The sequence below is a fragment of the Rhinopithecus bieti genome, unplaced genomic scaffold (assembly GCF_001698545.2).
Source record: "Rhinopithecus bieti isolate Rb0 unplaced genomic scaffold, ASM169854v2 scaffold_44738, whole genome shotgun sequence".
NCBI lineage: Eukaryota > Metazoa > Chordata > Mammalia > Primates > Cercopithecidae > Rhinopithecus > Rhinopithecus bieti.
This window is the reverse complement of record NW_016817860.1, coordinates 64,607-78,164: the sequence shown is the minus strand read 5'-3', so window position 1 is coordinate 78,164 and position 13,558 is coordinate 64,607. Positions and strand designations below refer to the sequence as shown.

At 35.8% G+C, this 13,558-nt stretch overlaps 1 protein-coding gene across 1 annotated transcript in view; it reads right to left on the bottom strand.

Moving 5' to 3' along the window:
• Window positions 1–4,470: 4,470 nt before the first annotated feature.
• LOC108518103 (ecotropic viral integration site 5 protein homolog) overlaps window positions 4,471–13,558 on the bottom strand; it is a gene marked incomplete at both ends in the record, with an annotated part of 65,905 nt that continues 56,817 nt past the window's right edge. The window contains one exon of the mRNA XM_017856266.1: window positions 4,471–4,566. Coding sequence (XP_017711755.1) covers window positions 4,471–4,566 — 96 coding nt within the window. The remainder of the gene's footprint in view (window positions 4,567–13,558) is intronic.

Sequence of the window (13,558 nt, the reverse complement as noted above, 5' to 3'; positions counted from 1 at the left end):
CTAAAACAAAAACAAAAACAAAAAACAAAACAAAAAAACCTAAACAACCCTGACCAAAAAAACCCCTAACAACAACAAACATTCAAAAGCTTTCCATTATACACCCTGGTTTACAAAGCACTACACAGTTGTCCCTCGGTATCTGTGGGAGATTGGGTCCAGGATATCTCAAGGATACTAAAATACATGGATGCTCAAGCCCCTGATATAAAATGGCATATTTGCATATAAGCTATGCCTGACTTCCTGTATACTTCAAATCATCTCTAGCTTACTTATAATACCTAATACAATGTTAATGCAATATAAACTGTTATACTGTATTGTTTAGGGAATAATAATAAGGAAAACAATTTGCAGATGTTCAGTACAGCTACAGATGCAATAGTTTTAAAAAAATGTTTTTGATCCAAGGTTGGTTGAATCCACTGATGCAAAACCCATGGATACAGAGGACCAATTGTAAATAATCTGACCTCACCTGCCTCTCTAATTTTATCTTATACCGTTTTCCTACCCTTCACTATACTCCAGCCACACTAGTATTGTTTCTCAAAATGACCATTTCATTTTCTTCTAAGGTCTTTGGGCTAGTTGTTTCTTCTGTCTGGAATACTCTTTCCACTGATTTTCACATATTAAGAGGCTTCTGGATGGGCATGGTGGCTCACGCCTGTAATCCCAGCACTCTGGGAGGCCGAGGCAGGCGGATCACAAGGTCAGGAGTTTGAGACCAGCCTGGTCAACATGGTGAAACTCCATCTCTACTAAAAAAATACAAAAATTAGCCAGGCATCGTGGTGCGTGCCTGTAACCCTAGCTACTCAGGAGGCTGAGGCAGGAGAATTGCTTGAACCCAGGAGGCAGAGGTTGCAGTAAGCCAAGATCATGCCACTGCACTCCAGCCTGGGAGACAGAGCAAGACTCCATCCAAAAAAAAAAAAAGCAGCTTCTTGGCATTCCCATGCAACTTATATGTGATCTCATCTGCAAAACCTTTCACAAACATCATTTTTTCATTAGAAACATTTTCACAAAGTACCCAGTACATGCCAATGTTGTTCCATATACTGGGGGAAAAGTACTCAATCTCATTAATAATCAGGGAAATGCACATTAAAACCATAATGAGAAATCTCTTCATAGTCACAGAATGGCTAAAATAAGACTGACAATTCCACACGTTGATGAAGACGTAGAACAGCAAGAACTTTCTTCACTGCTTATAGACAGTATAAACTGGCATAAATCACTTAAAGCAATGTTCTTAACAGACCAACTGGAAATAATCTAAATGTTCACCAACATAATAGATAAATAAATCATGGTATATTTATACAAAGGAAAATTACACAGTGATGAAAATGAACAACCTACAGCTACATTTTAAAATGACAAAGTAAAATCTCACAAACAATGTTGAGCAAAAGCAGGAAGACACAAAAGAATACATACTGCAAGAAGCCATTTATATAAAGTTCAAAAAGTTAAAACAACTGTATTAGAAGTCTGAGATCATGGTTACCTTTGAGTAGAAGGGAGGCAGTACGGGCTGAAAGAGTATGAACGGGGCTCTGGGGTCTATTTCTTGGGCCTGGGTGATACCTACATGAGTGTGATCATTTTGTGATAATTTACTGAGCTGTAAACTTTTGACTTGGACACGTCTCTGCATGTTATGCTGCTACACAAAACCCTTTTTTTTGAGACAGGGTCTCGCTTTGACACCCAGGCTGGAGTGCAGTGGTGTGATCATGGTTCACTACAGCCTTGACTTCCTGGGTTCAACTGATCCTCCCGCCTCGGCCATTGGAGTAGCTGGGGCTACAGGTGCATGCCGCCAGGCCTGGCTTTTTTTTTTTTTCAAGCTTGGGCTGGTCTTGAACTCCTGGGCTCAAGCGACCCTCCAACCTTGGTCTCCCAAAGTGCTGGGATTGCAGGCATGAGCCACTGCACTCAGCCTACAAAAGCTTTTTTTTTTAAGCTTCTGTTCTTTATTTAACTTTTATGATTATGAAGCCATTCAAATGTTAAGGATAATAACCAGGGAACACACACTAGGTCTCCTTTGTGAGGAAGCAATGGAGAACTTGTTATTTAATCTTAGTATCAGGAATAGATGTGGCTCTTCTAGCTAATTGGTCTGTTTTCATAATATAGACACTCTGAAATGTTTAAGTGACCAGGTTTGATGTTGGCTGCTAAAAGCCTTAGAGGCAAATCTGAGGCCCACTTATAGGAAAGAGATATTTTTATGGTAAGCATTTTATAATGGTCTTATTCATGCTTCCATATTATATTTCTACAGTTTTTTTCTTTCCTTTTGCTCCCAAAATTGTAGTTTATTATTTTGTAGAGGTTGCAAATTTCCTTAATTCTATCTGCAACAAGGAAGCGTATTAATAAATAAAATGCTTTAAAGGTTTTTTTTTTTTTTTTTTTTAAAGATGCAGTTTGTTTGATTTCCACTCTTTAAATCTGCACAACCTAGCTTTTAATTTTCACAGTAGAAAATTCTACCCTGTTGATTAATTTTCTTTTCATGTTTGTATAAGGTAAGACTGCTTTCTTAGGCTACACGTAAAAAACTGACATCAAAGTTAAAGTTCATGTGAGTTATTTTCTGGCAGTCTATGTATCTATCTATCTATCTATCTATCTATCTATCTATCTATCTATCTAATCTATCTAATCTATCTATCTACCTATCTATCTATCCGTCCGTCCATCTTTCCAATCCATCCTATCTATCTATCTATCAATCGATCAGTCGATCAATTGGAGTCTCACTCTGTTGCCTGGAGTGCAGTGGCATGATCTCAGCTCACTCCAACCTCACCTCACAGGTTCAAGTGATTCTTCTGCCTCAGCCTCCTCAGTAGCTGGGGTTACAGGCACACACCACCATGCCTGGCGATTTTTGTATTTTTAGTAGAGATGGGGTTTCACCATGTTGGATGGGCTGGTCTCAAACTCCTGACCGCAAGTGATCCACTTGCTTCAGGCTCCCAAAGTGCTGGGATTACAAGCATGAGCCACCACACCCGGCCAGAATATCATGATTTTTAGTCAAAGCATATGACAGGGAAAATTAATGTTTGTTGACTGATTTTTACACTACTTTTAGAAATAAAGTCAATCTATATGTAAGTTTCAGCAACACTAAAGTTTCATTATCATGAGACATCAAAATTTTAAATGGGAGGTTGCTTTATTTTAATCACAATTTCCTTTGAGAACACCTTTTGAACATAAGTAATTCCTAGGGTTCTCAAAAGAATAAAGATTTCTAGAACACACTTATTCGTAACTTGTTCTTTCATGCTATGGCTATCGATTTAAAAATATGATAATAAATACACACAAATAGGTAAAGATTATATGTAAGATCCTGAATTCCTCAAACATTATCATGGCTGAAAATTAATATTTACAGGAGTGATTCCCCAAATTTCAAAACAAATAAAACTGAGCCACATCTAAGACTTACTGTTCTGTTTATGTTTTATTTCTTCTTCATTTAGAATTAACTCTTAGACTGACTACCCCAGGAGGTATTACCCAAAACATACAGACTTTAACTGAAGGGTGTAATACCAGGAAAGGGTAATGTCTAAACTTTTTCCTTTGAGGTTTAAATTCACTTAGTGGTCAAAATGAGTTTTCTTTTTTTTTTCTTTCTCTTTCTTCTTCTTTTTAAACAAATGAAAGCTATACTACCTTCTCAAATCTCATTACTGTGAATAAACATTATTTTATAAATAATTCAAAACAAGAAATATGGTATTCCATTAGTGTTTAGCCAAATACTATCATTAAAATAGAAAACAATAAAGGACAAGAAAATTGACCTTGAGCCACATTAACATCTCTCTCTAATCAAAACATATTAGTTTAAATACTTTAAATTACTCAGTATAGTACTTAGTAAAACCAAAAATTTTGTGAGTTGAATCTCACAGATTCAAGGTAGTGCCAGTTTAAAAAGCATTCCGATACTAAGAAATCTGTTAACTGATATTAAGCAAGTATCCTTTTTTGCAATCTCAGTAATACCACCATGAGGGGAAAAGAAGACAAGAGTAAAAGACTTCCCTCTGCATGCAACGGTAAATACCACAAATCCATTCTATAGGTATAAGCACAATTGTAGTTTAGTTGAAGTAACTTTGACATCTATGCAAACTATCAAGAGGTTTTACACCACAAAAAATAAAATAAAATATTTGCCATGAAAATATTAATTGATCATTCTAGGTCATGCTAATGAGGTTAAGGGGAAATAAATCCCCATATTAGAACAGAAGATGCTTGCTAAAAGACAATTTTCAAAAATATTATTAATTATAACCAATAATTCACAGAAGATATTCAGCACACAAGTGTCAGTCTTATAACCAGTAATAAAGTGTTGTTACAATACAGAGGAAGGAAGAAAGAAATATGTGAAGATCAAAATTTATCACTTACCTCATGATTCAGCTCTGCTATCTGATCTTTCAGTTCCCTAATATACTGGTTAGAATCAGACTTGTTAAGCTGTCCTTGAAGCTTTCCTTCTTCTTTCTGTTTTGTGGCAAAACAACAAAGCAAAAACAAGAGGCAATTTTTCACAGCATGTACTCAAATATTTCAAGGTATAGGAAAAGCATAGGCACATACCCTTTAATCACCTGAATTCTGAACAAATCCATTCTCAAACTACCTCTGACAAACAATTCACAGTGAACTATGCTGTTATTTATTTATTCATTTAGAGACAGAGTTTCGCTCTTGTTGCCCAGGCTGGATGGAGTGCAATGGTGCCATCTCGGCTCACCACAACCTCCGCTTCCCAGGTTCAAGCGATTCTCCTGCCTCAGCCTCCCAAGTAGCTGGGATTAACAGGCATGTGCCACCACGCCTGGCTAATTTTGCATTTTTAGTCGAGACAGGGTTTCTCCATGTTGGTCAGGCTGGTCTCAAACTTCCGACCTCAGGTGTGATTATTTCTTTAAAAATGCTTAACAAAGGTTATTTACAATAAATATAATTTATAAAATATATCTTTTGAAGGAGTCTCAGAAATCAGTAATTGAATGGGCCTACTGATGAAAAAATTACCCTAGAATTTCAAAGTAATTTATCTAGTTATTTTGAGGGCAGACGATTCTCTATTCATACCGTAAGGGATTCAATACTTAGTCAAGAAGATGGCAAGCTTCCCATATTCTTTCATTCTTGGGAATCTGCTTTTGCTTGGGGAACAGAAAAGGGGGAAAAAAAAGAAAAAGTTGTCCAAATCACTCTAGAAAGGGGAGGACAGCTTTGAGTCTCCTCTGTTTAATTAGCTCTCAGTGTGGACTGGAAGTCCTAGATATAGCTGATTAAAAGCTGCTTCTGATCCTAAGAGTTTGTTTCAGGTGAGCATTGGGACTATTTTCTAGGAATATAGATAGGTAAAGAGAGGCACTTTTTCTTATACCACCTGAAGACAAACAAATTATTTTCAGATAAAGAGTTTTTTTTGTTTTTGTTTTTTTGAGATGGAGTCTTGCTGCCACCCAGACTGGAGTGCAATGGCGCGATTTTTGCTCACTGCAACCTCTGCCTCCCTAACTACCCTTAGTTTGTTCTTCAACTCCTTTCATCAACTTATTCCTATTCCCTGTTTTTTGTTTATTTTGCTTTGTTCTCTTTCTTTTGGCAATCTGTCTTAAAAACCTTTTACTAGAATATGGCCTGCTGACGTGGTTTAGTGTAATTAATATTGGCATAGATATAAAAGCACAACTACAGCTTCTATAGGCTTGACATTTTTTTCTTATGCAGTCATGTTCCACATAATGATGTTTTGGTCAATGACAGAAGGAATACATGATGACAGTCCCATAAGATTATAATAAGAAATTCGTAATGCCTAGTGACATTGTAGTTGTACAATGTCAGAGTAAAACACATTACTCATGTGTTTGTGGTGGTGCTGGTGTAAATAAATCTACTGTGCAGCCAGTTGTATAAAAGTATAGCATATACAATTATGCACAGTGGATAATTGATAATAATAAATGACTATGTTACAGATTTATGTATTTAATGTACTATGTTTTTTATTATTTTAGTGTACTCTTTTTACTTATACAAGAAAAATTAACTGTAAGCCTCAGCCTGGTCCTACAAGAGATATTCCAGAAGAAAGCATTGTTCTCTTAGATGACAGCTCCATGTGTAATATTATCGCCCCTGAAGATATTCCAGTTGGACAAGATGTAGAGGTAGAAGACAGTGACTGATGATCCTGACCCTACGTAAGTATAGAATGGTGTGTTTGTGCCTGTTTTTGTTGTTGTTGTTGTTTTTTGTGAGACAGAGTCCCCCTCTGTCCAGGCTGGAGTGCAATGGCACAATCTCGGCTCACTGCAACCTCCACCTCCCAAGTTCAAGTGATTCTCGTGCCTCAGCCTCCTGAGTAGCTGGGACTACAGACGCATGCCACTACACCTGGCTAATTTTTGTATTTTTAGTAGAGACAGGGTTTCACCACATTGGCCAGTCTGGCCTCGAACTCCTGGCCTCAAGGGATCCACCTGCCTTGGCCCCCCAAAGTGCTGGGATTAGAGGCGTGAGCCACCGCGCCCAGCCATGTGCCTAAGTTTTTAATAAAAAAGTTTAAAGAGTTAAAAAAAATAGCTTATAGAATAAAGATATAAAGAAAGAAGATATTTTTGTACAGCTGTATAATATATTTAAACTAAGTATTATTAAGAGTCAGAAAGTTAAAAGAAATTAAGTTTATAAAGTGAAAAAGTTACACTAAGCTAAAGTTAATTTATTATTGAAGGAAGAAAAATTAAGAAAATAAATTTATAGTATAGATTAACTGTACTGTGTTTATAAAGTCTACAGTACTGTGCAGTAATGTCATAGCCCTTCACATTCACTCACTGACTCACCCAAAGCAACTTTCAATCCTGCAAGCTCCATTCATGGTACCATGCTCTACACAGGCGTAGCATTTTAAATCTTTTATATCATATTTTTACTGTACCTCTATGTTTACATACACAACTCCTGACCTTTGTCTTACAACTGCCTACAGTATTCAGTTGAGTAACATGCTGTATAGGTTTGTAGCCTAGGAGAAATAGGCTATACCATATAGCTTAGGTGAGTAGTAGGCTATACCATCTGGGTTTGTGTAAGTACACTCTATGATTCACACACTGATGACATTGCCTAAGGATGAATTTATCAGAACATATTCTAGTTATGAAGCAATGCATAACTGCATATTGACACAGTTACAGTTATCAGATACAGTTATCTAAGCCAAAACTGTCTTATTTAACAATTACTATATTCCAAATATGTTAGACTTCTAAAATATATACATAATACACCTTATGCTTTTTAGCCATAAGCCCATATTTAGGAAAAATATATATTATTCTTTTGAAAATTTGGTTAGAAATACTAGTTTAACCCAACTGCCAGAGAAAAGGCTGAACTAACAGAATAGCAGAGATACTAAGTCAGAGTCCTAATCAAATCATCTCTGAGGCCTTCTCTGTTTTCTCATTTACATGGAACAATAAAGTCCCCCTATTATTTAAACCAGTTTAAATATAAATTTCTGGCTGGGTGTGGTGGCTTATGACTGTATTCCTGCACTTTGAGAGGCCAAGGTGGGAGGACTGCTTGAGCCCAGGAGTTCAAAACCAGCCTGGGCAACATGGCAAGACCCAGTCTCTACAAAAACATTAAAAAAAATTAGCTGGGCATGGTGATGGGCACCTGTGGTCCCAGCTACCAGGAAGAGTAAGGCGGGAGGATTACTTGAGTCTGTGAGGTTGAGGCTGCAGTGAGTTGTGTTCATGTCACTGTACTCCAGCCTGGGAGACAGAGTGAAAACTTATCTTAAAAGAAAAAAAAATTACAGATTTTTGTCACTTGCAATCAAAATAATAGCTATTATATATTACACAGTTATAACACTTATAAGCCCTTCTCATTTGAGATTTCCAAAGGATTAAGCCCTAATGTCTAAAGCACCATTGTATGTGTATGATTTAATGCCTGTGCATCTAGAGTAGCACCACGTACTATCCTTGGAAGAACTGAGAAAACACAGTTGACCCATAACACGGCTTTGAACTATGCAGGTCCACAAATATGTAGACTTTCGTCTGCCTCTGTCACCCTGAGACAGCAAGACAACCCCTTCTCTTCCTCCTAGTCCTCCTCAGCCTAATCAATGTGAAGATAAGAATGAAGACTGTCGCCATGATCCACTTCCATTTAATAATATTTTCTCTTCCTTATGATTTTCTTAATAACATTTTCTTTTTTCTAGCTTATTTTAAGAATACAGTCTATAATGCATGTAACATACAAAACATGTTCATCAACTGTTTATGTTATCAATAAGGCTTCTAGTCAAAAGTAAGCTCTTAGTAGTTAAGTTTTGGGGGAGTCAAAAGTTATACATAGATTTTCCACTGGCAGGGATCAGCACCCTTAATCCCCTTGTTGTTCAGGGTTCAATGTAGTTTACTCAAACCATTTTCTGTAGAGTTTAATTCTCTTGTGGAGCTCTGGTGGTGAAATACTGGCACTTATAATGTGCCAGGAGTTTTCTAAGCTACTTATGTGTAATCATCACAATGACCCTGTGTGACATGGAATATTATTATTCCTACTTTATAGATGAGGAAACGTAAATGAAAGTCTGAATGAATTGGCTGCCTAAGAGTCATAGAGATGGTCAATACATTTTTTCACCTTAATTTATAGCATTCTGAACATGAGAAACAATAAAGCAGATACAGATTTATGCAAAGAACCAAGCAAATTTGCTTTCTTGGATTTGTTACAAAAGTCTATGCATTTACTTTAATGTTTATTTTAGCCTCTGATAATTTAAATGAGAACTACAATATATAAAGAATTGAAGATGAAATGCTACAGCTACTTGCATTAATGGCCCTAAGCTAAAGACTCATATTAAACACACACGCTGTCCAATACCATTTACATGTGCTTATGCCTCCCTCTTATTTTAATCACCCATTTTAAAATGAAATATTTTAGGCCAAGCGCGGTGGTTCATGCCTGTAATCCCAGCTCTTTGGGAGGCCAAGGCAGGCGGATCATGAGGTCAAGAGATCGAGACCATCCTGGCCAACTTGGTGAAACCCCAACTCTACTAAAAATACAAAAATTAGCCAGGCGTGGTGGCGGGCGCCTGTAATCCCAGCTACTCAAGAGGCTGAGGCAGGAGAATCGCTTGAATCCCGGAGGTGGACGTTGCAGTGAGCTAAGATTATGCCACTGCACTCCAGCCTGGCGACAGAGGGGGACTCCATCTCAAAAAAAAAAAAAAAAAAAAAAAAAAAAAAAAAAAAAAAAAAAAAAAAAATTCAAAGGCACAGAATAGGAACGAAAGAGTAATAAAAGAAAGATAAACTAACCATTAAAATTCAGTCTGCTTCATAACTATCTCACCCTAAGATTTTCCTTGGCTCTGGACTTACTCCATTCTCAGTTCTGTCTGTATACCCTCAAAGTGGAAAAGGATGACATCAAACAGAGAATAAGAGAGTGAGTGAAACAGGAAGGAAGAATGTAGAAATAAGGGGGGTGGGAACATGAGGAAGAACAGCTCATTCATATAAAAGAAACAAAATCATTATTCTCACAGGAGGTATTCTCCAAATCCCATATGTGACATGAGAAGTGTCTGAGTAAGCATCTGAGTAAACTGATATACTTCCAAAGGGGACTAATTTGATAAGAATCACTCATTTGGATACATATGCTCAGCTGTCCTTTTAGGTGTTTTTGTTGTTGTTGGTGGTGGTGGTGGGTTTTTTTTGGTGGAAGTGGGGGTGGGGGGGGCTAATTTTGGTATGAGGTCATACTCACTCCCTTGGTTGATTAGATGAAAAATGAAATCCACTACTAGGAAGAAACCCATCTGGATGAGATAGAAAGGTTAGATGTTTGCAATATGGAATCCAACTTGGAGAAAAGTATCTTTGAATATGGTCCTTAATAAAGGTAAAGTTCTTGAGGATTTTGGACATCTCTTGGCAATAATATGTGGGATAATATCACATTTTAAGGGCAAAGACGATGACAAAGGCCAAGATAAACTCTAACATTGTAAGAGAGAAGTTCAAGAATGCAGAAAGACTTTAGGTTTGAAAGGCAATAGAATGACTAGTAACAATAATTAATACCAATTCTTTCCTCCAGAGAAACTTGCAAGGAAAAAAAATTCTGGTAAAACAAGAATCATTAAATTCGTTATACAAAAAGCTACCAAGTGACTCCAAAGATGTTTTTTCCAAAGGTGGGTCTTAGTAGGGTTTAGCTAAAAACTTTGTAATAGCACTTTGATTTCTTTGGAGGAAAGATAGCATTTGATGAGAAACAGGGAAGCTAAGACATTTTACAACAAAAAAGATGGATAAAACAGAGAAGCTAAGAAACTTTACGATAAAACAGATGGAATATTTTAACGTTAAAAGTGTTTCTTGAACTTCTATTCACTGTGGAAAAAAGACGGAATTTCAAAAAGGAAAACTACATTGTTTTATTAAATCCAATGATATAGTTGTCTTATTTAGATTTAAATAAAATTTAATAAAGCTTAATGTTGGGTTTCTTCCGCAAAACTTTAACAAAAAGTTGGATTATGATGACCATCAAGTCATTGTTTCCATGGTGAGGCACACATACATAAACACATGTACACGCACTCAGAAAACAAACAACTTTTAAGGCACACTAGATAAACTGAGGAAAGAGAAAGGGTGATTAAGCAGCTCCAGGCTATGGCAGTAACCCCTGGACAAGAAAATTACTATCTCAGCATATTTGTCACACATTAGTGGCACACCAGAGTGACAGACCAGTTAGAAAGCTCTGCATGGGATATTCTGATTCAACAGTCTGCCTTAAGGAAATATAGCTGACATTGCAAAAACAGAAGTAAAAAGTGAGATGTCCTAAATGCTATTTAATAAATTAAAATATATCAATAATCATTTATCAAAAGTCTGTGATTTTTATGTTCTACATTTTATGCTCTCATTTAAACATGTTAATTCAAGCCTTTTAGGATCCTCTTTAAAAGTTAAAACAGGATAACTATATTTACAATACCAAAAGACATAGCAATGAACTACTATATTCTAAGTGGATATAAATTTAATTTTAGTTCTGGGACAGTTCATTCAATTATCTAATGTTTAAGATTTTTTTCTAAGTATTTTTATAGCTTTCTGTTTTCAAACAGTGTCCACATGGTTGTTTCTGATAAGCAGGTGGGAAAATGTCAACTACACTAATAAATTTACCAGAAACCTGCATTTTCTTGAGGTTTTCTTTTGGTCTAGCTGATAACAACAGATTGCCAGTTAACTGGTTTCCTAAGAAAAATTAATTAGGTAAGTAACAAACTTAAAGAAAGGTCCAACATATCAACAACTTTGGTATTCTGTACTTTCACTGAAGAGACCTTAAATACATACCTTTTGTCATATACCACAAATGAAACTTTATAAAGAGGGCATAACATAACATGTGTAAAAGGTATAAATGCATATTTCACTCTTGGCTCTATCTTTGAATAATTCTTTTAGAAATTACTATTACAATCTCCATAACAATTTGATTCATATTAAGGTCTTAAGCCAAGAGAGCTTTGTATGTATGAGGTTCTTAATCAAATGGTCACCAATAACTCAGTTAATGATATGCATGTTTAAGTGTTTAGGGGTAAAGTATAACAATGTAACTTTGAAGTGCATTAAAAAATGAGATCCCTACAATGGAAGATGAATATCTGATAAAGCAACAGAAAGAGCAAATATATCAAAATATTAATAGAGTAGAGATAGTGGGTTTATAGGTGTTCACTGTACGACTCTTTCAAATTCTATGTTTGAAATTTTTCATAGTGAAATACTGGGAGGAAAAGTTATCGACAAAAAACAATTCATCCCCTCTTTCCTCCTATCAGCTGCTAAAAAGTAAACACTGGTCTATGCTGCACTTCATTTACATATATGAAAAGATATAAGTCCCCCAAAGATTACTTTAGAGTAGGCTCAGTTAATTTATCCCTTTAATATTTTACTAGGTTTTGTGGTTGTTACTTCAAGATCTATTTGTTCTTCCCCATTACGTAGTGGTGATAGGATTGGAATGATCCCACCCTAACTCCATGGGTAGGATCTGACTGGTCAAGTCTACACCAAACAGGATAATCATATCTGTTTTGTACAGTGATGAGTTCAGGGGCTGTTCAAATAGTGTGACTCCTAACTTTTGCTGGTAATTATAGAGTACAGCTTCTTATTCTGGACACTATGATACATGGATATAAAGCTCATCTGTTAGCCACTTTAATACACTGAGGAAAACCTCCTGAGGATAGAAATGACAAAAACAGTAGAGCCTTCAGAATCCTGGTTTGTTGCAAGTTGTAGCCCAAATCAAACTTTTCCTGAAGCATATTCTACTTCTAGACTTTTTACCTATATAAGCCAATAAATCCCTTTTATTATCTAAGCCAGTTTGAACTGGATATTCTATTATCTACAATAAAAACATACTACCTAATAAGTATTTTTTAAATGGCTAAGGAAACGAATATAGGAACATGAACAACATACCCCAGAAGACATTTAAAACAGTGATCCCCAAAGATAATAAGAGAAATATCACTTTAGGAGTTTTATAAACATACAGATTAAGGAAACTCACCCCGACCTCCTAAGTATCTAGGAACAGGACTTGAAAATCAGTGTATTTTGAAAGCTACACAAAGAGTGATTCTGACACAGCCAGTGACCTACATTTGAAGTGTACTGGTTTGAAACAACCTTTGAAAATTAACCATTTTTTAAAACATAAATTCAAAATTCTATGTATATGCCAATAATAAATGCTTTTATCCTATTTCCTAAGGATCTCAAATATTATTTTATAAGTTTAACCTCATTACAGATTTTTAGTATAGGTTTACATATAACAAAGAGATAAATATTTCCTTTACCCCCACCATGGTAAATGTGGTACATGACCAAGGCTCACACACTTATTTACAAATAGTCTCCACATTTCCAGAGTGAATATATCTAAAAACAAAAATACAGGAAAACTGTCAAGGGTCCTTAAATTAATTTCTTTCAATTCTACTATCAGTTTCACTTCACATTATTTCCATGTTAGTTTTCAGCCAGTCAGTTCGTTGTCTACAGAGGTTGGTTCAATTTTGAACTCAAATCCCTTTCTTGGTTAACCCAGCTCTCGAGCAGAAAATATCATTTTAAAGTTTAGTAATATATGATGAGGAACTAAATAAAAGTTTATGATGGGAGAAAATTCCACACATATGATTCCCATCACTGAAAACTAAGATAACCATTCTAAGGAACAAAGAAAACCCAAACATTTGGGGACCAGCAAAATAATTCTTTTAGCACTCAAAAGCACTGTATCTGTAAAGAGAAATGGCAATAAATATGGAAATAATGAATCTGATTTTCTAACCCATATATTATATAGG